At 46.7% G+C, this 24,610-nt stretch overlaps 1 protein-coding gene across 1 annotated transcript; it reads right to left on the bottom strand.

Annotated features, from left to right (window-relative positions):
• Window positions 1-1,727: 1,727 nt before the first annotated feature.
• On the bottom strand, window positions 1,728-21,439 carry C1rl (complement C1r subcomponent like). Its single transcript, XM_036180887.1, is given in 7 exon segments — window positions 1,728-3,747; window positions 5,394-5,468; window positions 5,606-5,713; window positions 7,702-7,891; window positions 20,216-20,444; window positions 21,361-21,406; window positions 21,409-21,439. Coding segments are annotated over 7 exon segments (1,452 nt in total). The 3' UTR covers window positions 1,728-2,974.
• Window positions 21,440-24,610: the final 3,171 nt, after the last annotated feature.

Genomic DNA, 24,610 nt, shown 5'->3' with positions numbered 1-24,610 from the left:
ACACTGGAGGGGGGACCTGATGTGTTTCTTATTAGATGAAACCTCCCACCCCACCCCTTACTAGTTTGCTTATGGGGTTATTTCTATTAGGGGTCAGACTGTGGAGTTCAAGGACTCACGAAGATGGAGCCAGTCTCCCGTGTGACAGTGACTAGTCAGTCATCTTGGAACGTAGCTGGAGAGCAGGCACACACAAGACGCCGGAACTACCAAGGTTTGGAAGGTTTTCCCAGAAGATATGCATGTTGGAGCAGAGCCATGCCATGGATGTAGTGCAGAGCTGGTTCGTGATTTTTGCATAAGAGCCGTGGCCTTGCCAAGTCAGGAAAGAAAATGACGAGGCGGAAGGAACCGACTGAGAGCAGAAGACAGAAGGAAGAGGGGAATCTTGTCTAGTGAATTGCATGTTGTTATCCTAAGAGCTGTGTGTGTGTGTGTGTGTGTGTGTGTTACATGTTCATAATGGAGGCAGAGGCAATAGATAGAGAGGAGGTCCATTAGAGCAAGTCAGCTGAAGCAATCTTATTAATCATAGGGATTCTGAATTCTGTCATGATGTCATGTGACTTGACCAAAAATTGCCAAATCTGGACCTTACCATCTCAGGTCCAACCCATTGTTCAAACAGTCAAATCAAAATCAAAATCTAGGGCTGGAGAGATGGCTCAGTGGTTAAGAGCACCGGCTACTCTTCCAGAGGTCCTGAGTTCAATTCCCAGCAACCACATGGTGGCTCACAACCATCTGTAACGAGATCTGACACACAGGCAGAACACTGTATACATAATAAATAAATCTTAAAAAAAAAATCAAAATCTATATCTACATCTAGAGATAAAAATAATTACATAGATCCAGACAAATATATGTAAGTATATTGCTTTGTCAATACAAAAATATATAATTTTTTATAAAAACAAAAATTTCAATAATAAGAATGAAGCATGCTTATTACATAAAACTTAGCCAGTAGAAAACAAGAGAAAATTAGTCAAAATCACTCCACCTAAAGCAACTTCTGTTTAGTATTTTTCAGAGTACTTTTATTTTAAACCTATTTATTTATTTTTAAAGATTTTATTTATTTGTATTTTGTATGCATAAGTATTTTGCCTGCTTGTATGTATGTGTCCCATGTGCATGCAGTGTCTGTGAAGGCTAGAAGAGTGCGTAGAATACCCCAGAACTGGAGTCACTGACATTTGTGAGGTTCCATATTTCTTTTGTGTCTCAGTTCTGAACCCGGGTCCACTGGAAGAGCAGCCAGTGCTCTTGACCTCTGAGCTATCTCTGCAGCCCCTAGATTATTTATAATAGTCTTTTGTTTTGTTTTTTGAGACAGGGTTTCTCTCTGTAGCTTTGGAGCCTGTCCTGGACTAGCTCTGTAGACCAGGCTGGTCTCGAACTCACAGAGATCCACCTGCCTCTGCCTCCCAAGTGCTGGGATTACAGGCGTGCGCCACCACCACCCGGCCTATAATAGTCTTTTGAGTTGTGCATAGGGTTTAAAAAGTAGAATCAACCATATTTAGATCCTGCCACTATTTGTTTGTTTGTTTGTTTATTTATTTATTTATTTATTTATTTATTTATTAGTTTCCAGACAGGGTTTTTCTGTGTAGCCCTGGATGTCCTGGAACTCACTCTGTAGACCAATCTGGTCTTGAAAATTGTACTACCATTATTATTATTTTTTTTTAATTTTGAGATGAGATCAAGGTTGGCCTTGAACTTATGATTCTTCTTCCTCAGCCTCCTGAGTGCCTGGGATTTTAGGTGTGTGTCACTTGCTCAGCTTGGATCCTGCTGTTTTTCAGAGATAAACTTAACCTTTGACTTCAGAGTATCCTCACTCTCAGCACTAATGTCCTCCCTTCCTTCTCTTTTACGGTATCCATTCTCTGTTCTCACCGAACTGTTGTGTCTTATTATTGTCTTTCCCTGTAATTCACTCCAAATCTTTTCTACCAATTAAAGAGCTCATCTTCTCAGGCTAGTGGTGTCCTTGGTGATGGAGGCCAGCAGGAACGCTGAAGCAGGCCTTCTCAGAGGACGGAGTTCTGGAAAGCTGTGGGGTCCAGAAGGGGATGTGGATGACGAGGTAGGACTTGAGGGCAACTGAGAGGTATCCCTGAGGGCGAGCTGGGAGGAGTGTAGCCTCAATCAAGAACTAGCTGTGGGACTTCCTCTGTATCTCTCCCCCAGGTTCCTCACTGTGAGACATGGATAAATGGCTAACACATCTTTTGGCCAGCATGGTGTCAGATAACAGGTGGTAGTCTTGGCACACAGTAGATGCAGGATGAAAAAGGAGGTTTCACTATAATTGCAAGTAAGAGTTGTGATAGGTGGTGAAGCCAACTGCTTTGGACATTTCAAGGTGAACATAAGGGTCTCTGGAATATTTTGGAGACACACTGCGTTAAAACCCTTTTCTCTACACTCCATTTGAATGAGATGGTGGCTGTCCCCAAGTAAATGCAGAAGAAACTGTCACTAGATGAGGTAGGACATTCAAAAAGACACACACGGTGATGCTGCCAGGTTTAACTGTGCATGCTTATAATCCCAGTGTTTGGGTAGCGGAAGCAGGATCTTTGCCGTGAGTTAGAGGCCAGCCTGGGCTACAGAGTGAAATCCTGCCTTGGACAAACAAAAAGTTGTCCTAAGCAAACGTTACTTAGATGTACAGGGCTTCCCTGGTGCAAATCCCGGGAAAGCTGAAGGTGAGAAGGGGGTGGGGGTGCTGCTTCTGATTTGGGATGGTGTGGGTTCAGGGGAGGAGGCTTTCTCTTTGGCAGCGGGTTGATGAATCAGTGACTTAAAGAGGGTTGCCCGGCCCCAAGTGGATCCTCACTCCTGCTCATTCTTGGTTGGGACCTCCACAGAGCTGGTGCACTGCTCAGGCCCCCTGGGGTGCTCAGGCCCCCTGGGGTGCTCAGGCCCCCTGGGGTGCTCAGGCCCCCTGGGGTGCTCAGTCTTTACCCTCCATCACCCTCTTGATCCAATCCACATAGTTGAGTACTTTGGTGTAGAAGCCGTACCCCTTGCCACACCCGATACCCCAGGACACAATGCCTGTGGCCACCCAGTGAAGAGTACGATTGTCCCACACCACGTAGACGCTTCCGCTGTCCCCCTGGCAGACACTGTTCATCTGAATCTCGTCCCCCACACAGAACATGTTGTCAGAAAACACCTCGGTCCGCTGCCTCTGGAGGAGCCAGGCTTCACAGGCCTCCCGGGGAGCTACAGGCAGCTTTGAGTATTTCAGCTTGGTAGTTAACCAGCCCATCTCCACACCAAACCCACTGACATAGCCCCACAGGCCGCTGTGGTAGAGGGTCTCGTGGTCGGGCAGACAGACCGGGAGGAGGTTGGGGCCCAGGGGGACGCTGTGCTGAAGCTCAAGCAGGGCGATGTCCCCGTTGAAGTCGTGGGGCTCGTGTTGACGGTAGTCCGGGTGCACCACGACCCTACGTACAGGATGGTTCCCCAGTTTCAGCAGCTCGTCTACGTCTGTGTGACCGAGAAACACTTCCACACTCCGGTTCTTTCTGAGATAGACGCTGTCCTTGGGGTAGATGGTGTGGGCAGCAGTCAGGATCCATCTGTCACCCAGCAGGGCTCCGCCCCCGCGCCCGTAGATGCTGGTGAAGGCTTGCCAAGGGAAGTTGCCCAGCTTAGCTCGCGAAGAACCCAAAGTCTCTGGGCTCTGGGCAATGGGGATGACTGGTCTTCCACAGACTGTGAGAGGAGAGGGGAGGAAGGAGAGCAATCAAAGACTGCAGGCAATTAGAGACCGGGGAGGTGCTGTGGGAGGTGTGAGGAGGCTCCCAGGTGAGAGGAGACTCCCAGGTGAGAGGAGGCTCCCAGGTGTGAGGAGACTCCCAGGTGTGAGGAGACTCCCAGGTGAGAGGAGGCTCCCAGGTGAGGGGAGGCTCCCAGGTGAGAGGAGGCTCCCAGGTGTGAGGAGACTCCCAGGTGTGAGGAGGCTCCCAGGAGTGAGGAGACTCCCAGGTGAGAGGAGGCTCCCAGGAGTGAGGAGACTCCCAGGTGTGAGGAGACTCCCAGGTGAGAGGAGGCTCCCAGGTGAGGGGAGGCTCCCAGGAGTGAGGAGACTCCCAGGTGAGAGGAGACTCCCAGGTGAGAGGAGACTCCTAGGTGTGAGGAGGCTCCCAGGTAAGAGGAGACTCCCAGGTGAGAGGAGGCTCCCAGGTGAGAGGAGACTCCCAGGAGTGAGGAGACTCCCAGGAGTGAGGAGATTCCCAGGTGTGAGGAGACTCCCAGGAGTGAGGAGACTCCCAGGTGAGAGGAGATTCCCAGGAGTGAGTAGATTCCTAGGAGTGAGGAGATTCCCAGGAGTGAGGAGGCTCCCAGGTGAGAGGAGACTCCCAGCTGCGGGGAGGCTCCCAGGTGTGACTCTGCAGAGTACCAGGACCTTCCAAGCAGTGAATCCATCTTACACACATCCTGCCTGGGACGGGAAAGTGGGGCCTTCCCTCCTGGGCCTCCGACATCTTAGCGCCATTCCTTCACTCTGACGGGCTATCGCTGGTTCGAAGTTTGTCTTCAGGGCTTTCTCGCCTGTTTCTGTGCCATTCCCTCATTCGTAATGTCCGCCCCCCACCCCCAACCCAGACTGCCCTTAGAGTGTTCTGGGGATCACATTGGTCAGGGCAACAGTGCTTTCATTGGAAAATAAGGATTTCACCAGGCATGTTGGTATAGGCTTGTGATCCCAGGATTTGGGAAACAGGCAGAAAAATCAGGAGTTCAAGGACATCTTTGGTTACATATCTATTCTAGGGAGTTTGAGGCCATTCTGGGCTATGAGTTTGTCTCAAAAACAAAACAAAATAAAACAAAACAAATCAAACAAAACAAAAAACAAAACCACCACCATCAACAATCACAAAACACAACACACAAAATGAGTGAAGCACTGTCCTAATGTGGATGACCTTGAAAGCGTTACTCTAAGGGGAGAGGTAGCCATAAAAAGTTTCATACAATATGATTCCATTGTATGAAATGTCCAGAATGGGCAAACCCATAGAAGTAGAAAGTAGATTAGTGATCGACAGAGCATGGTGTGTGTGTGTGTGTGTGTGTGTGTGTGTGTGTGTGTGTGTATGTGTGTGTGTGTTTTGTGGGGACTGAACTTTTGTATCTTAGGCAGGTGGTCTACCACAGCCATCTCTCTGAGAGGTATCTTGACCTTTGGTCTTTGGAGAATGAGGGATGAGCTCCTTGTCTCTTCTCTTCTGGGCCCCCTTTACATCCTTTTCTTATGAACCTTCTGCTGTCACCTCCATTTTCTATCCCAGCACTTTCCTTTCACCCCATGTCCCAGACCTCTCAGCAACAGCACCAGGCAGGGAGCTGCTCACCTGGCACACATTGAGGAGTCTCTTTCCCATCCTGTCTGTCCTTCCAAGTCCCCGAGGATGGGCAGCTGAATGTCCCTGTGAGAAGAATGAAGTAAAGCAAAGAGTGAGTGCAGAATTGGGGGTGCCCAGTGAATAGAACAGGTAATCAGACGGCCTTGGGCCTTTTTGTAGGAGACAGATGGGAACTACTTCCTCAGCAGGCAGGGACTCACCAGTCTGTTCAGCCTCATAATAGGAATCTTGGCCGAGGTTCTGAATCCTGGGAGGGTCAGCTCCAGGTGTGGTGACAGCCTTAGAGTCCCCATTGGTCTGGCTCACAGCTGTAGGGACACAATGGTTCTTAGGCTCACAGAGACCCACAAACTGGCAACTTGTACGATGATTCTGGCCATGTCTGTCTGGCCAGTGCTCATGGCTCAGCAAAATCCATGCTGGTGTCACTGGTCAGGTTTTCATACTCCAAGAGCTTGAAAGCAGCCGTGAGAAGTGAGCTGTTGCCTAATATTTGTTTAACTGTCCAAAGATGTTCCATTTCTTTAGCTATGTAAAGATGTGTTGCATTTGTTTACATTGTGGAATATTTGTTTAACTATGTAAAGAGGTATTGCATTTGTTTACATTGTGGAATATTGTTTAACTATGTAAAGATGTGTTGCATTTGTTTACATTGTGGAATATTGTTTAACTATGTAAAGATGTGTTGCATTTGTTTACATTGTGGAATATTGTTTAACTATGTAAAGATGTGTTGCATTTGTTTATGTTGTGGAATATTGTTTAACTATGTAAAGATGTGTTGCATTTGTTTACATTGTGGAATATTGTTTAACTATGTAAAGAGGTGTTGCATTTGTTTACATTGTGGAATGTTTGTTTATGTAAAGATGTGTTGCATTTGTTTAACTATGTAAAGATGGGTTTCTGTTTTACCCTGCCTGCCTAAGGTACCTGACTGGTCTAATAAAAAGCTGAATGGCCAATAGCAAGGAAGGAGGTATAAGTAGGACTTCTTGGCAGGGAGAGTAAATAGGAGGAGGAATTTAGGCTTGGATGAAAAAGAGACGCCAGGGAGATACCAGGGGCCAGCCAGGCACAGAGGAAGCAGGAAAGTAGGGACATACAGAACGAAAAGTACAAAGCCCTGAGGCAAAACATAGACGAACAGAAACAGGTTAAATTAAGTGAAAAGAGTTAGTGGGACAAGCCTAAGCCAAGGCTGACCATTCATAATTAATAATAGGTCTCCATGTCTTTATTTGGGAGCTGGTTGGCAGCCCAAAGAAAATTCCAATTACAGTGAGTTGTAGAGAAACTGGTTTTTCCAAACATAGCTGGTGGATGGATTAATTAGCAAAACTTCTTTGGTAGGAAGTTAAACAACTTCAAAATTTAAAAATGCAAATGTGTTGTAACCTAGCATTTGAATTGCTAAGAATTTACCATAAAGAAATGCTCACATCTGTGTTCAAAGATATGCATGTAAAGATGTACACAGCCACATTGTTGGTGGCAAGAAAGTATCTATCTATAGGAGACTCACTAAATACACATTACAGCAATCAAGGGAATATTGTGTGTTATTAAAAACAATGTTCACCAGCCGGGCAGCGGTGGCACATGCTTTAATCCCAGCACTAAGGAGGCAGAGCCAGGCGGATCTCTGTGAGTTCGAGGCCAGTCTGGTGTACAGAGGAAGATCCATGACAGGCACCAAAACTACACAGAGAAACCCTGTCTCAAAAAACCAAACCAAAACAAACCAAAACAAAAAAACAAAGATTACCATATGCATGAGAGATGGCCTTTAAGACACACTGAATTTGGGCTGGAGAGATGGCTAAGCCATAAAGACCATTTGCTGTTCTTCCCGAGGACCCAGGTTCAGTTCCCAGCACCCACATGGCAGCTCAGGACTCTAGCTCTAGGTGATCTTTCTCCCTCTTCTGGCCTCTGCAGGTACTAGGCCCACATAAGGTACACAGACATACAAACATTATCTTCCCCCAAAATGAGCCACTATTTGAAAATCTAGAATTTCCCTTACTAATGTGGCTTTCTGATTTTTCTTGATCTGTGCATAGGGCCTGTAAACTTTCCGGGAATTAATGGATGGAGCCAACAGTGACTGCCTCCTAACTAGGCTGCTCACTAGCAAGGTCAGCATGGGGACTAGGAGAGAGTCAGTTCAGGTATCCCCAATCCCTGAGCCTCACCTGTCACTCATGCTCCCTCTTGCCCCTTCAAGGGGTCAGGGACCAGGGACAGGGTCACAAAGTTTCTCTTCCTATACCCCAGGAGGGACCCTCACCTATGGCTTGGTAGAGAGCCAGGAAGCCTTTGTGGAGGTGTGCAACCTTGTTCTGGGAAGAAGAGTGTGCCCGGAAGGTCAGCCGCAAACTCCTCCCTGAGGATACAAACTCCCTGAGACCAGGGGGGCTCCCCAGAGAGGAACCCTGCTGTCCGCACAGCCGGATTGCGTCTGCTCCTCTGGTTGAAATCTGAAAGAGGAAAGAGAGGACAGGAAGTGTGAGGCAAGTCTGCACCTCTGGCCACAGAATGCAGAGTCCTGTCTGTCTTTACTCCACCCCTGCCTGGACGCCATGCACCCCATGGAGCTCAGAAGCTGTTCATGTTGAGATCTGTCTGAATCAGCTTTCTGTCTTGTTTTCGACTCCCAAGTTTCTCCCAGAGTGACCGAGTATTTGACTTTCCCTTACATCTGCTGTAATTACCTTGTAAAACTTACTCTGCTTTCCTTCTTCCGAAAGATTCCTTGGGAACCCTGGGCATTCTGCACTTCTCACTAGACTGTAAATTCTAAGAAAAGACTATATCTGCTTTGTGCAAAATTGAGTCCCTGGTGCTTGTAACAGCCCTTTGGACCTTAGCACAACTGACACCATGATGGAGGTGCCATTCAGGCTGTAAAACCCAGCACGTAGCAGCTGTAAAACTCAGTATGTAGACGGTTCAGCCTGCCAAAATGAGAACAAAGACCTAATCCAACTAAGTCCATAGTTCTGGGAAAGTCTCTAATATACTAACCTTGTTGTTAGCTTCTGTAGTTCTGCTTCTGGCTAACTGTTCTTCTTAACTGAAGTATGTATGTCAACCTGGTGAGTGTGTTTAAAAAGCTCACTCTGAGATAGATTTGGGGCTACACTGGAATATCCCAGTGTAGTCACTGGCTGGCAAATAAAGACTTTCTTTTTATTTTCTTTACTTTTCCTTCCTTCTCTCTCTCTCTCTCTCTCTCTCTCTCTCTTTTGTAACCCTAGCTATCCTAGAATTTACTCTGTAGACCAGGCTGGCCTCAAACTCAGAGATCGCCTGCCTCTGACTCCCAAGTGCTAGGATTAAAGGCATACGTTCTATTAGCTTAAACTCATCTCTGAGTAGTCTTCTCTGGTGGATACTCCACAACATTTCTGGAGGTTCCACTGAGACCCCTAGAGACCAGACCTCAAGACACAGGGGATCTCGGATCCCCTTGGAAAAGTGGTCAAAGGATGCACTATTGGAGATGTTCCAGGTCCCCAGGACTCCCTTTGGTCAATGGCTGCCTAAGACGCTTCAGAGGAGTCTGACACTTCCACCTCCAGAGGTAGTCTGGGTAGGAAAGGTTGGACGTGGCCCCTGATCCATGTGAAATGTCACTGGATCCCCCTGTCTGTTCAGTAGTGTACTGGCCACCCCGACTGTCTTTACTCGTGTGTATGTGTGTGTGCATGTGCGTGTGTGTGTGTGTGTGTGTGTGTGTGTGCGTGCGCGTGTGTGCGTGTGTGCGTGTGTGTCTGTCTGTCTGTCTTTCCCCTGCCCCTCTCCAGGGAGGCTTAAGAACTATGCCTCTTGTTGGGGACCTGAATCCTTCTGGCCCTGCCAGGTGCCCCAGAGGAAGCAAATAGCCCTCCACCACCTGTCCCACTCCTGGAGTGCCTGCTTTGTTACTTGACTCCTGCTTATGGTCTGGGTCGCTCTGGTCCCTGTGTGGAGGAGGGGACAGGACAGGCCTCTCTGTCCAGGGCTCCCGGTCATCTAAGCAGAATGCACACAGGGAGGGAGAGAGAGCTCCCCTAAGACGTGCTTTCTCTCTGCTTCCCTGCCTGCTCTAAGCAGCCCTAGCAAAGGGGAAAAAGTGGGTTCTGCTCCTTCCTCTTTCGTGATTTATGCCTTCTTCTCAACCAATGAGCTGTATAATTGGAAAACTAAAAACCAACTGGCCCTGGGCCTGGCCAGGGGATTGTCACTAGACATGCAGCCTCTATAGAATGAGTTTTCCCCTTTGTTCAGCATAGACCAAGGAGACTTACACAATTATCATTAGGTCATTTTTAGAAGTATGAAAGACAGCTGCTGAAAAGATTTCCTTTATCACCCAGTCATCCCCAGGCATTAGAAAAAAAATCATAAAAGCTAAAAAAAAAATCTAAGGGTATAAATGGGTCCCAGCGGCTGGAGGTAGTTCAAAGGTGTTTAACAACAGAGAACTGATTGAGAGATGAGAACTTTTTCATAAACTGAAAGACACTGTCACCTTCTCTCTCTCTCTCTCTCTCTCTCTCTCTCTCTCTCTGTCTTCGTTTTTTGAGACAGGGTTTCTCTGTGTAGCTTTGGAGCCTGTCCTGGAACTCATTCTGTAGCCTGGCCCAGGCTGGCCTTGAACTCACAGAGATCTGCCCACCTTCTCTTACGATGAGACACAGACTTACAGATACACACAAAATTTTGCTGTCTTGCCCTCTGTTGGAAGAATATCTCCTAGTTGAAAGTTTTGCCTCTCATCAAATATTACAGTTGGGCCATCTCTCGTATTTGCAATAAAGATTCCTGGGGGTATGAGCAGAAACCAACTCACCAGGACTGGCCCAACACCAAATTCCTATAGTTGTTCAACTAACCAGTTCAGCTACCCTTGTCCAGATTAAACAATACTCAATGGCCCTGGAAAAAAAATTGAAATTGTAGTCCATATTGCCTGGCTTGAAGAGACAGGCATCCTGGTGCCCTGCCAGTCACCCTGGAATATACCTCTCCTGCCTGGGCAGAAACCTGGGACCTCTGGTTCTCATGAGTCTGATTCTTCCAGAGAAGCAGGTGCTCACTGTCTTGGACCTGAAAGATGCATTCTTCAGCCTCCTATTGGCAGAGGTGAGTCAACCACTATTGCTTTTAAATAGATAGACCCTGAAGGAGGTTACAGAGGGTAGCTTACCTGGACCAGGTTGCCCCAAGGATATAAAAATTCTTTAACTCTGTTTGATGAGACACTAAATATTGGCCTCCTGCCCTCTGTTAGAGGTTTAAGGCAATATTCTTAGAATATGAAATGATTTTCTCCTAGCCTCTAAAATGAGAGTAAATTATAAGCAGGCCAAGAGGGACTTGCTGCAAGAGTTACAGACCACGGGCTACAGAATGTCACTTACGAAAGCCCAACTGTGTACATCAGAAGCTACCTACCAGCTGAAGAGAGGTAAATGGGTACTGTCTCAGAATAGGGTTGCTGACATCCTTAGATCCCAACTCCAAAGACTAAGAGGTAGGTTAGAGAGTTCCTATGTGCAGCTAGGTATTGCCACCTCAGGATACTGGAGTTTTCAGAAATAGCCAGGCCTCCATACACCAGCACAAAGTGGAACACTGAGTCTTTAGTTTGGACTGAGACTAAATGAAAGGCATTTGAGGCTTTAAAAACAGCTCTGACTTCTGCTCCAGCCTTAACACTTCCAGATATTCCAAAACCTTTTCATCTCTTTGTCCATGAAACAAAAGATATTACAAAAGGGGTTTCAATCCAAATTTTGGGGCCATGGAAATACCCTGTGACATACCTGTCCAAAAAAAAAAAAAAATGGACCCTGTAGTTTCAGAATGGTCCACCTGTCTAAGGTGTGATGGCTACTGCTAGTCTAATAAAAACAAATAAACAAGTTAACGCTGGGTCAGGATCTTATAACTCAGCATCCTCCAAGGACCATCAGAAGGCTGGCTGTCTAATGCCTGTGTGACCCAGTACCAGGCCCTACTCCTGGACCACTCTCTAGTCCAGTTTGAGAAACCCACCACCATCAATCCTGCTACCCTCTTGCCCGATGATGACCTTTAGATGCTCATCCGTGACTGTAACGAGATGAAAGATGAAACCAGGTCCATGGGAGCTGCAGTAGTTTAACTGGAATAATTTGGACCCAAACTGGGTACCTCAGCCCAGAGAGCAGAACTGATGGATCTGACCCAGGATCTCAGATGGGGAAAAGGGAAGTCTGACATTGTATGCCTGGACAATTGTTATGCTTTTACTACCGTGCATGCCCACAGTATGATCTGTAGAGAAAGAGGGCTTCCTACCACTGGGGAAAATAACTTTAAAAACAAAGAGAAAGTCTTGGCCCTCCTGGAGGCTGTTTGGCTTCCCCTATAGTTGGTCTCCTCCACAGCCAACAACTGCGCTGTTGACCTGGTAGCCCAACAAGTGACTCCAAGAGCAGTGGGGTCTGTTGATATTCTGATGACAGACCCCAATTCAGTGCTGGCTATGACTCCAAGGTACAACCAAGAGGAAACAGAGGATGCAAAAAGTGGACAGCTGGAACCCACAGGTTGTTGGAGGACACCAGAAGGATAGATCATTCTCCCAGAAACAACTGGAAGGATTCTGGTAACTGACCTTTACCAGGCTACTCATCTGGGGTCCACAATACTTTCTGAGTTGCTCAGACCAAGATATATATAGGACAGTCTGGCATGGGATCTCAGCCAGATGCTAGGTTTGTGCTCAGATAAAACAAAAAACAAAAAAACCCAAACAAAACAGAGCACCCTATGCAGGAAGGGATCTGAATGAGAGGCTAACATCCTGGTGAGCTCTGGGAAAATTGAGTTCACTGAGATCCAGTCTCGTGAGCTCAGAGTGCTTAGTTCCCCAGAGCCATCCTGCACTGCTGCCCCCACCAGTCCCTGTCTAGCTCAGTTGGTAGAACATGAGACTCTTAATCGCAAGGTCATGGGTTTGTGCCCCACATTGGGTGCCAAGGAAAGCAAGAAATCTGTGGGAGTCTGCTTAAGGAGTATTAGGGAATTTATTAGGGTATAAATTGAGGAAACACACTCAGGAATACAGAACTGAGTAAACAGCTGAAGTTGTCCTCTGTTCTGACCATGAGCAAATCCACCTGGTAGTCTGCTCATGCTAGGAAGCAGGAACAGGGAGAAGCAGGAACAGAGAGAAGGGACCCTGTGACCCCTTTCCCTTTCCTTTTAAGAGGTCACATACAATGGCAAGAAGCACCACCTCCTTCTGGCCATATAGCCTAAGGTCATGGGCAGAGCAAATACTACTACATTGCCTACCGGAGAAGGAACAAGTACTTGCTAGCTTTTATAGATTCCTTTTCCAGTTGGGCAGAAACATTCACCACCCAGACTGAAACTACTCAAATAGTAGCTTAAAAGCTCCTCCAGGGCCGGGCGGTGGTGGCACACGCCTTTAATCCCAGCACTCGGGAGGCAGAGCCAGGCAGATCTCTGTGAGTTTGAGGCCAGCCTGGGCTACCAAGTGAGTTCCAGGAAAGGTGCAAAGCTACACAGAGAAACCAAAAAAAAAAAAAAAAAAAGCTCCTCCAGGAATTGGTTCCCTGATTTGGCCTTCCCCTAGAAATGGGGTCTAACAATGGCCTAGCTTTCAGAGCCAAAATATCTCAATTAGTAGTAAAAGCTTTAGGTATGGATTGGAAACTTGATTGTATATGTAGACCCCAGAGTTCTGGGCAGGTAGAAAGACTAAAGGATGTTAACAAAACAAAACAAAACGAAAAAAACTCTAACAAAGCTCTCATTAGAGTCCAGCGAAGGGTGGATAGACCCCTTCCCTTTGCTTTGCTTTTGGCCTGCTGCATCCCATATAGGGAGGGATTTCCCCACTATGAGAGTATGTTTGGAAGACTTCCCCCACTGCTTCCCGGGCTCAGAGACCAGCAGTTGGCAGAACTCATTAACCATTCTTTTCTCAAGTCACTACAGGCCCTCCCTTCCTCCACAAATGCTATTCACTGGACTATCCAAAAGACCCAGCCAACCTCTGAGTCCACCGCCAGTTTCTCCTTGTTTGAATCTGGTGATACTGTCTGGGTCAAGCAGGTAGGCAAAGGGGCACTGGAACCTACTGTGAAAGGATGCTACATGGTGATTCTCTCCGCTCCTATTGCTGTGAGTGCAGGTAGCTGTCATGACACTATGGATCCATCACGCCCAGGTTAAGAACGAAAGCTACTACCATGGCTGCTGCCACTGCCACCAAATGGACGGTCTCGTGAACTACGGGCCAATTAAAATGAAGGTTTTACCAGGTCCTGGACCCTCCCACTCTCTGCCCCTTCACTTCCTTCTGAGTCTTGTTTTGGTATGAATACAGGGTCATGGTCCAATGCCCACTGCCCTCTGATCTGGACCTGGGAACTGAGGAAGACAGATACAGGGAAGGCATTAGAATGTGAGCACAGACCAGCAACCCATATTCATCTTGATCTTTGCTCACTGATGCCCACTTTAAATGTTTGGTTGCATTGTGTTGTAGCCCACAAGGTTTCCTAGTGGCTGTACCCAGCAGGACTGTATAAGAGGTTGACTGGACCACGGGCCTGGGTACCAGGTGTTTGTAAGGGTCTACACTTGACTGTAACTAGCCAGGGGGAGGTCTTTTGCTCCACCCCTTGGTATTGTTATAACTAGATCTTTGGAATAAAGTTCTGGGCCGGTGGATAAGGATCCAGGCTCACTTGAGTCTATCCTGTGTTTTCTCTCTGTTTCTCTTTCCTCTATTCTAACTAAGTCTCTTATTCCTCATTCCTCAAGAGTCCCTGGGGTAAACAATGGTGGGGGCTGGTCCCCCACAGTGTTGAGAAAGAGAAATGATGTGGGGGTTTATCTTTTGAGATAGGAACCCAGAGTTTATAACTCTATGCATGCCCCACAGCTGGGTCCCCTAGTTGCCAAGAACAAGGGAGTTTCCATTGCAAAAACTGGGGTTGTGAAATAGAGGCTTCCTGGAAAATTCCTTAATAAAGATTATGGCCTTTGGGAAACAGGGAAAACCTGGGGAATCAGACTTTATGCCACAGGAAGGAACCCTAGGGACAGATTTAAACTACCCCTTAATAGGCCAGGACCTATTTCTGAACTAAAACAACAGCTGGATTCCCTTGCAGAAGTAGTCCTATAGAATCAGAAAGGTTTAAACTTTCTTCTCATGAGATAAGGGGGGTTATGCATGGCTTTAGGAGAAACCTGTTGTTTCTATGCTAATTAATCAGGAGTAATTAAAACAATCTTAACCGGGTGGTGGTGGCACATGCCTGTAATCCCAGCACTCAGGAGGCAGAGGCAGATGAATCTCTGTGAGTTCGAGGCCAGCCTGGTCTACAAAGTGAGTTCCAGGAAAGGCACAAAACTACACAGAGAAACCCTGTCTCAAAAAACAAAACAAAACAAAAACAAAAACAAAAATAAAACAAAACAAATCAAAAATAAAAACAAAACAAAAGACAATCTTGCCATGGTTGGGGAAGAAACTCAAGTCTCAAAGATAGGAATGAAATGCGTGTCTGTTTTCTTGGTCAGGCTGGCTAGGGACTCTGCCATCAGCACTAGCTGGGCCTTAATTCTCATTCTCACTGGATTAACAGCAGGGTCTGTCATCTTAAACTAAATGGCCAATTATGTATCCATTCAGGAAAATGAATGGTCCTTAGGACCAACTACACCTCTTTAGAGCATGATGAGTCCATGATTTGACTCATTCACAAAGATCAGTGGGGAGTGTAACAGGCTCCAGACCTTAGTAGGACCCCAGATCTTAGCACAACTGACTTGCCGATGAAAGTACCATTCAGGCTGTAAAACTCAGCTTGTAGAGAGCACCACCTGCCAAAATGAGAACAAAGGCCTAATCCATCAAAGTCCATAGTCCTGGGAAAGTCTCCAATGGACGAACCTTGCTTTTTGGCTTCTTGTAGCTCCACGTCTGGCTAGCTGTTCTTGTGAACTGAAGTATGTCAACCCAGGATATGGTTTTTGGTGCTTAAAAGCTCACCTTGAGAATCCTGAATACCCAGTGTAGTCTCTGGTCAGCTAATAAACTTCCCATAGGCTTAAAGCCATGTCTGCGTAGTCTCCTCTGGTAGATTCCCCACAGCAGGGTTCACCACAGTGTCTCTAGTGCCACTACTTTGAATCAGAGCATACACACATTAAGTCCCAACCTGTCACCTTCCATTTTTCTGAGTCACCTTCTACAGCCAACATCTGTGAAGCAATAAGACCCTCTGTGGAGACAGCCTGGGCTACATGCCCTTTCTAGTCTTCCTCTTGTTCTGTTCACTCTACATGAAATCCTTAGAGTGTGTGGGAACCCAAGAAGATAAAATACACATGATGTGGGTGTACTGGAGACTGAACGATCTTGCCTAGGACATGTGTAGAGGTCAGAGGTCAATACTGGATGTCCTCTTTTATTGTTATCCACCTTATTTTCTGAAACAGGGTCTTTCACTGAACCAGGACCTTGCCATTTCAGCTAGGTTGGCTGTCCAGTGAGCCCTGAGATGCACCTGTCTCTGCCACACCCCATCTAGCTCTGGTGTTATAGCCGTATGCTGCCATGCCTGCCTTTTGTGCGGTAATGGGGATCAGAACTCTTTTGTTTATGCAGCGAGCACTTGACTCTCCGAGCACCTCCCAGTCATTTTTACTTTGTCTTTGTTAGTTTTGAGTCAACATTTCATGTAGCTCATGCTAGCCTCGAACTTGCTGTATAGCTTAGGTTGGCTGTGAATTCTGGATCCTCTCGCCTCTACCTCCCAGGAACTGGGATTATAGGCATGCACCATCATGCCTGGCTAACCCTCCAATTTCTTTGAACTGTCTGATAAATGAAATTTCTCAGGCTGCTAACTAGTAGAGTCAACATATAACTGAGTGCCAGAGACTCTTATTAAATCCAGATTTTGCTCTTTATCAACTCATGGTGGGACATGGGACTTTCTTTTCTTTTGTGTGTGACTTTCTGTGGGAGCAGAAAGGAGGGAGAGATCATATTCTTGAACTTGATCTCTTCAATGAAAAGGGAAGAGTTAGTCTAGGATTAAAATTGTCCATGATTAAAAAGGAACTGGGCTCATAGCAGGTGCCCAATAGACACAGGCTGAATTGAATATAGTTGTGACCCGTTAAATCAGAAGCCACAAATACATGTATGTAAGGGCTGAGGATTTTGCTCAGTGGTAGAGCTCTTGCCTAGCACGTGGGGAGCCCTGGATTAGAGTTCCAGTGCTGGCCCTGCCCAGGGACTTAGCATTAGAGCTGGTGCTTAGCATTAGAGCTACCATGCATTTCCCTCTTTCCTACTTCAGACTCCACTGAGACGACACCAACGACACACAACGACACACAACGGCACGCACAGGCAAGCATGGAAAGAGTCAGAGGAGATGACGGCTGATAGCAGGTGGAAGCTAGGATGCAGATGGCGGAAGTGGGAAACCAAATTTGAAAAAGGTGGAAACCAGCACAAAGGCAGTAGGTTCTCATCACTGAACTGTGCACTCTCAGGGTTCAGCAGAACCAAGAATCTTCCAGGCAAAGAAGATGAGGGAAGGCTGACGAGAGGCCCACAGAGAGGAAATCAGGGTGGGAAGATCTCAGGATACTACGTCCTGGTCCCCACTCTATGACCCACCTTGGAGGAAGATGTGAACTTAAACCAGAAATCCTGGATTGAGGTCCCTAGGTACACAGTACCCCCAAATTAAATGAATGCCTACCAACCACTGGGAGGCATCCTACTCCTTGGTCCCTGGTCCCAGCTTGTTTCCTGAATGATGGGATCCCTGAGCAGGAAACTGGAGGGGATCTCTCTGGGGAAAGTATGTCCCAAACAACATCTACACACTGAACTTTGGGAGCTTCCGAGACACCTCTAGGCCACTCTGTCAGTGCTGTCTACTGTGACCTGGCTGTTTCAAAGCAATAGTGCTAGAAGGTGGTTCTCATAAGAGGTTACTAATGTCTTCATTGTGAGAGTGGGTTAGTGATTGCAGAACTGTGCTCCCAATGAAAACGATGAATTAGGTACAGTTTTCCCTTGTCTTGCGTGCTTACTTGCCATCCCACCATACTGTGGCAGCCAGGAAGCCCTCTCCTCTCCAGTACCACGCTCTTGGACTTCCCCAGTCTCCAGACCCTGAGCAAGCTGAACTCCTATTGTTTATAAATTACCCAGCCTACTACATTTTGTTACAGCAGCAGAAAATGATTGGAGATACCATTTTCAAACCCACCACTTGACAAGTTTTAGCTATCCACAGAGAACTTAAAATCAGCAGCGTCGTGTTTTAGTCTTAAATAAAAATGGCCAGGCAAATAGTATTAGATGATGCAAGAAAGTCTCTCGGATAAAAAGCAGAGGTGGATACAAGCAAGCTGAAAAAGTCATCGGATAAAATAGTGATGATACAGAAAACAGGAAACATTTAAAACTAGAGGGGAACAAGTAGATATTGTGCATGTCTGATAAGAACCACATATTTAGAAAGAATTCCTCGTGAAGAAACCACCAACTAAAATGCTTGAACATAAAGATGAGGAAATAGGGGCAGAGTGTTCGTCAGGATGACCTGTGAGGCCCAGGTCAATGCCTGGCATCCCCGAAAAGAAAGACAAAGAAATAGCCTAGAAAGTGGGGCACAAAGACAGACAGTCGGGAAACAATAGAACAGAGGACTGAACTAGAGCATTAGTCCACAACATATGGCAGCTGAAGCGCGGGAGAGGTTCGTGGCTCACAGCCACCTGTAACTCCAGCTCCAGGGGATCTGATGTCCTCATTTGGCCTCCACTGGCACCTGCCAGCACACGTACACACAAGCACATGTGCATGCACATATACACACATGCATGACACATAACACGCATGCACGCGCGCACACACACACAAATTAAAAAAGAACAAGAGGGCTGGAGAGATGGCTCAGAGGTTAAGAGCACTGGCTGTTCTTCCAGAGGTCCTGAGTTCAATTCCCAGCACCCACATGGTGGCTCACAACCATGTGTAATGCGATTTGGTGCCCTCTTCTGGCCTATAGGCATATGTGCAGACAAAACACTGTATACATAGTAAATAAATAGATGGATAGATAGATAAATAGATAAATCTTTAAAAAAAAGAACAAGAAAGGAAGCAGTTATCTATAAATTATTAAATTAATAAGGCAAGAACATTCCCAGAACTGAAGGAGTAGGCTAACCCCACACAGTGAGCAAAGAGCCATCTGCATCATGGCATATCAAATGAAAGTTCAGAACACTGGAATAAAGAAAATGTTTACAAATTTTTTTAGAAAAAGGGAGACTGAGAACCACAACACCTTCAGACTTTTAAACAATACTAGAGATAGAAGACAATGTCGTCAAAATTCTGGAAGTAAGATGACTTCAAATCTGGAGTAATATACCCAGATAAACTGTCCACCCATAGTGTACCCTCAGGGTAGAACCAGGCCATCTGGAGCTTAACATACCCTTTCTAAGGAAGTTTTTGGAGAATGACTCCTGGGAAACTCGGAAGCTGGAGAAGAAAGGAAATGTAATTGCTATATACTATGTGCTCAGATCTGTGTGTTTAAAGTCCTAATGGTGTGAATAATAATATTGGTTTTCTTAAATTGATAATACAGGGAAATGAGAGGAGGGTGAGGGGGATTGTGGGTGGTGAAGATCCAATGGCTGGAGCCAGTACTCACCTTCTGTAGGTGAAAGTTCAGAGAGAAATAAAAATAAAACAAATATTCAAAACTTACAACAGGACAATCATGTCATTTGTACATATGAAGGTGAACACCATGGAGACTACTAGGCTGAAAATGATTGCTCCTGGGGTAGACTACCCTTTCTCATTATAATCCTTGAAGGAATCTGGTTTTTCACTTCCTCTCCCCCTTTCCTAGCCTCCTTTTTCTACACAGAGGATTGGATCTAGGATCTTGGCAAGCCCTCTACCAGTGCGCTGTATTCCTAACTCTTTTTTTTTTTTTTTTTTTTTTTAAGTATTTTAAGCAAATTTATAACCAAAGTACACATAAGGCTGAGGCAGGAGGATTGTGGGTTCAAAGCTAGCCTGGGTAACTTATTTTTTTGTTTTTGAGACAGGGTCTCTCTATATAGCCCAGGCTGGCCTTGAACTTTTGATCTTCCTGCCCCAGCCTTTTAAGTTCTGGGATAACAGGCTCAAACCACCACATCTGTTAGGATTTTGACTGAAGAAAATTATATGCATGTCTTATTTTGACAAATTTAACCCAAAGAGAACATAAACTATGATTTAAAAATACTCTTATTTTGAATAGTGACCTTGTTGTAATTTTATGACATCTCCTCCCAGGTAAACTTGAAATTTTAATCATCTGCCATTAATTTGTGCAGTTTCCTAATCCAATAGAGTAGGCATTCAACAATACCTGGAGAGTGTGAGGTCCCAGACCTTTGACTAGATATAGATCAGCAATATTTATGTGGCTCTTTTGTCCTCAAAGCCCAGGGCCTGCCCTGCAGCCTTCTCTCTTGCTTGGTGGGTCTCAGTGGGTTGCCAGGGTCAGAGATGGGAGAGTGGGAGCCTGTGTACTGCATGGACAGGCCATTGCTTCCCAGGTTAGTTAGGTCCTGGGACCTCTGACTTGGACACTTAATCCCTTTTCTAGATGGGTGATTCAGGGTAGAGCAACGTCCCACTACCCATGGGAGGCTCCCTCCCCCACGCCCCTTGCCCAGCTCACTGTGACAGAGTCCCCTTCACAGTCTGGGGATGGCTCCAGATCAAAGTCCTGGAAGACCAGTCTCACAGCAAACCCCTCAGGAGCCTCGATGTCAGTGTGGCTCTCCTGGCCTTTGAGATATGGCTCTGGGTATCCGGGGGATGTCAGTTGCTGTGGTAACTGCTGGGCCAAGAGCACAGAGGCCTGTGTAGGGCAAGTATGGAGGATTCCCCAAAGGAACAGCCAGCACCTGTGCGTGAGTAGGGGAGACAAGATGAGGTCATATAGCTCTACCAGAGGCCTATGAATATATTGGTTTGTAGCAAGTGATGGTAAGGGACTGAGAGGCTTAGGGGCCGGTAACTGTGTCCTTAGCCTCAGAGTGTGGGCACCTCCTGACGCCACTTTCCTCACCCGAGTCTGTGTAGGTTCCTACACAGCCTGACCTCCAAGACTGCAGGGTTCCTAACCTGTGAAGACACTGTGATGGCTCTTGTCCCATGAGTCTCTAAGCCAGATAGCCTCCTGCCTCTGCCAGGCCTAATCCCATCCTGGAGTACAAATTAGGAGGCATTTAAACATGATTCCTGGCTCAGAGCATTGACAGACCACTTTTAGACTTTTAGGCAAATTCAGTTCCCTCTGTGTCGTCACCGGACACCCCCCCCCCCCCCGTGTGTGTGTGTGTGTGTGTGTGTGTGTGTGTGTGTGTGTGTGTGACTCTGTATGTGGTTCCTCTCTCCCTGCCCCTTGCCCCTTTCCTGTGTGTGTGTGTGTGTGTGTGTGTGTGTGTGTGTGTAACTCTGTATGTGGTTCCTCCCCCCCCCCCCGTGTGTGTGTGTGTGTGTGTGTGTGTGTGTGTAACTCTGTATGTGGTTCCTCTCTCCTTGCCCCTTGCCCCTTTCCTGTGTGTGTGTGCGTGCATGTGTGTGTGTGTGTGTGTGTGTGTAACTCTGTATGTGGTTCCTCTCTCCCTGCCCCTTGCCCCTTTCCTCTGTGTGTGTGTGCGCGTGTGCGTGTGTGTATGTGTGTGTATAACTCTGTATGTGGTTCCTCTCTCCCTGCCCCTTGCCCCTTTCCTGTGTGTGTGTGTGTGTGTGTGTGTGTGTGTGTGTGTGTGCCCCTCGCCCCTTTCCTCCTCCCGTGCCCTCGATGGGCAAACTCACATCTTGCCCTTGGAGCTTGTGGAGGGAGAACTCCACACGTGGTTCACAGCTCTGGGACCCGGCCTCTGGGACCTGACATCTGGAACCGAGGAGAGTGCTTGGCCCAGGCTAGGGAACAGGGGGTGGAGCTACAGGAGGCCTTTGGGGAGAAGGCAGAAGTTACTGGAAATGAGTTGAGCTACTCTGGGTTCAGTGCCATCTGCTGTCAGACTGGGGAATAGCTCTCAATGGAATTGAAACCAAAAGTCTTCAAAACCGTGCTGGGGGACAGAGCAGAGTAGGAGAGGTTGACCCTTGACTCTCGTGCTCTTTTTTGGGGTGGTGGTGGTGGTTAGTGGTGAGATAGAGGCTTATATAACCCAGGCTGGCCTCAATCTTGCTATGTGGTGGAGGCTGGTCTTGAACTCTGTTCCTTCTGCCTGCCTCCTCTACAGCACTAGGATTACAGGTGTGTGGCCCCTGCCACACACAGCTCTTATTTGTAGTTTGGAAACAGGATCTCACTTTGTAGCCCAGGCTGCTGTGGCAATCACTATGCTGTCCAGACTGGCTCCAAAACTTACGGCGATCCTGCTGCCTCAGCCTCTGGCATGCTGGAATTGCATGCCCATCCCCAACTCTTCTGTAGTATTTTACCACCCGTGTGTTTTGTGGGTAGGATGATGTTTCTTATGACCTGACTGATGCCTTTAATGGGCTAGTCTGTCCTTCCCCTTATTTACATTACCAGTCTGCCTCTTGGAGAACTTGAAGTTTGTGACCCATGAACTTGAGCTTTCTTTTCCTCTCTTTCTTGGTCAAGAATGGGTGAGTTCCTGCACTTCGTCATTTGACTCCCAACCACAACATCTGGAGGCTCCTTGTCGAGCAGGGTCAGGGCTGTGGTCCAGCCCAGCGATCTCTGGATCCCTAGGGACTCAACTCATGCTCTAGGACTAATATCAGGAGCCACAGCTTGAGTTAGAGGGTTTCTCCCTGCACCCAATAAGGAAGCCAACTCACTTATGGCTTGGTGAGTGTGAGAAGGTCGGGAAGCACAGTGGAGGTGGGCTGTCCTGTTCTTAGAGGAAGCAGGTATGCAGGAAGGTCTGCACTGCAGAGCCAGTTGCTTCTTCCATTTTGCATCTGGTTATTCAGCTTCTCACAAAAGCAACACGTTACAAACCGAGGGCGTAGTGTGGGGTTTGAATGGGGATGCTCCCCGTAGGCTGGGGATGCTCCCTGTAGGCTCACATATTGGAGTGCTTGATCCCTCTACACCAGGCCCAGTCTTGATCTCTCTCCACCTGCAACTTGTGGATCAGATGTGAAATCTCAGGTACTTCTCCAGCACCATGCCTGCCTGCCTGCCACCGTGCCCCTCTTCATGACAATAACCGACTAACCCTTTGATACCGTAAATGAGCTCCCTATTAAATGCTTTCTTCTGTAGGTTGCCTTGGCCATGGTATCTCTTCACAGTGATAGAACAGTATCTAAGACAAGTATGTTCAGAGTCCTTGGTTTCTGCAGACTTAAAAAGATTAGAGAGATACAGTCCATGTTGGTGAAGGAATAGGCAGGGAGTGGGGATCAGGGCACCCAGTTTCCTAGACACAACATTGAGAAATGATCTACCCCCTGTGCCATGCCCCAAACCCATGCACATCTGGAGATGGTTTCCCTTTTTAAAAATTTTTTCTGGACTGGGATCGAATCTAGGGCCTTGCACATGCTAAGCTAGTACCCTACTACTAAGCTACACCATCAGCCCATTTCAGTTTGTTTGTTTTGAGATACACTCTCAATTTGTAGCCCAGGCTAGCTTTGACCTCTTAGTCTCATGAGTGCTGGGGTTACAGGCATGCATCTGGTCTGTAATCATCTTTGGAGGAGTGGGTCCTTCTAGCTGGACTCCCAAGGACTACTCAAACTTGTTTCCTCCTCTATTAGGGTCACACAGAGTTCCTGGGAAGCCAGAGATGGCTTGTATTCACGGGGTGAACAGTCATTTTGGCCCTTGACCAATATGTCAGGAAGAAAAGAGCTTGGCTAAGGTGAAGAGTTCTTCAGTAGCTGGCCTTGTTCTTTTGTCCTTGACAGTCTGCACTCTGTTCCCAAGCTTCTGGTCATTCATTAAGAGAGGCAGGAACCTGAGTGCCCAGGCTAGCCCCTCAGACAGGATGTCCCAGGAGATCTTCTGGAGAAGAGAGTCTTTAAAGGAGACTCCTGTGTAGTTAGAGTTTTCCTGCCTGGCCCAGTCAGGACAAATCTCTCTTACCCACCAGTCCCACAGTCGCTCAGACCCAACCAAGAAAGCACACAGAAACTTACATTGTTTACAAACTGTATGGCTGTGGCAGGCTTCTTGTTATCTACTTTTTCTATCTTAAATTAACCCATTTCTGCTTATCTATACTTTGCCACATGGCTTGTGGCTTACCAGTGTCTTTACATGTTGCTTCTCATGGCGGCAGCTGGCGGTTTCTCTCCCCAGCCTTCTACTTCCCAGAATTCTCTTCTCTCTTGTCCCGCCTATACTTCCTGCCTGGCCACTGGCCAATCAGAACTTTATTTACACAGAGCGATATCCACAGCACTTCCCCTTTTCTTTTTTTTTTTTTTAAGGAAGGTTTTAACTTTTACATAGTACAATTACATATAACAAAACAATTATCTAGCAAGAATTATAGTTACAATATTAAAGAAGATATCCTATCTATCTTATATTTGTGAGTCTAAGGTTTTATAACTAACTTATCTTTTATCATAACTGAGGAAATTATAACTATCTATTCTTCAACCACATCAAAGACCTCAGAAGGATATAATGTTACCTGAGAACTAGCAGAAGGATGCAAGCAACTTTTGGGAGTCTTGCAAGAGTAGACAGAGACAGCTGGCAGCCTGGACAGTCACCTAATGTTCTTTTGTAAATTTGGGGCATTTGTCTTCAGCCCACAGGGCTAGAGTCTCTCAGTCACTTCTCTCAGTGTCCTGTAGAATGTCTGGCAGTTTCCTCTGCAAAGAAGGAACCTGAAGGACCATTTTGTCAAGCAAAGTTCAGTGGTCACCTTTCTATGGGTCCTGCATGTCCAGTTGATCAAGCAGTCCAGGTAAGAACTGTTTCTTGCCCAAATGGCTATTTTTGCCAAGGTGAAGATAAGATATGAAGTGTCTTCAATGCCCATCCTCCTCTCTGAAATAAATTGGTGTTGCCAGGAGCAGACATGTCTCACTGTCCAGAAAGTCTAAATTTTAAAAATATTTT

Source organism: Onychomys torridus, chromosome 3, assembly GCF_903995425.1.
Source record: "Onychomys torridus chromosome 3, mOncTor1.1, whole genome shotgun sequence".
NCBI classification, from domain to species: Eukaryota; Metazoa; Chordata; class Mammalia; order Rodentia; family Cricetidae; genus Onychomys; species Onychomys torridus.
The sequence above is the reverse complement of the archived record's forward strand: the minus strand, read 5'-3'. Positions and strand labels throughout refer to the sequence as shown.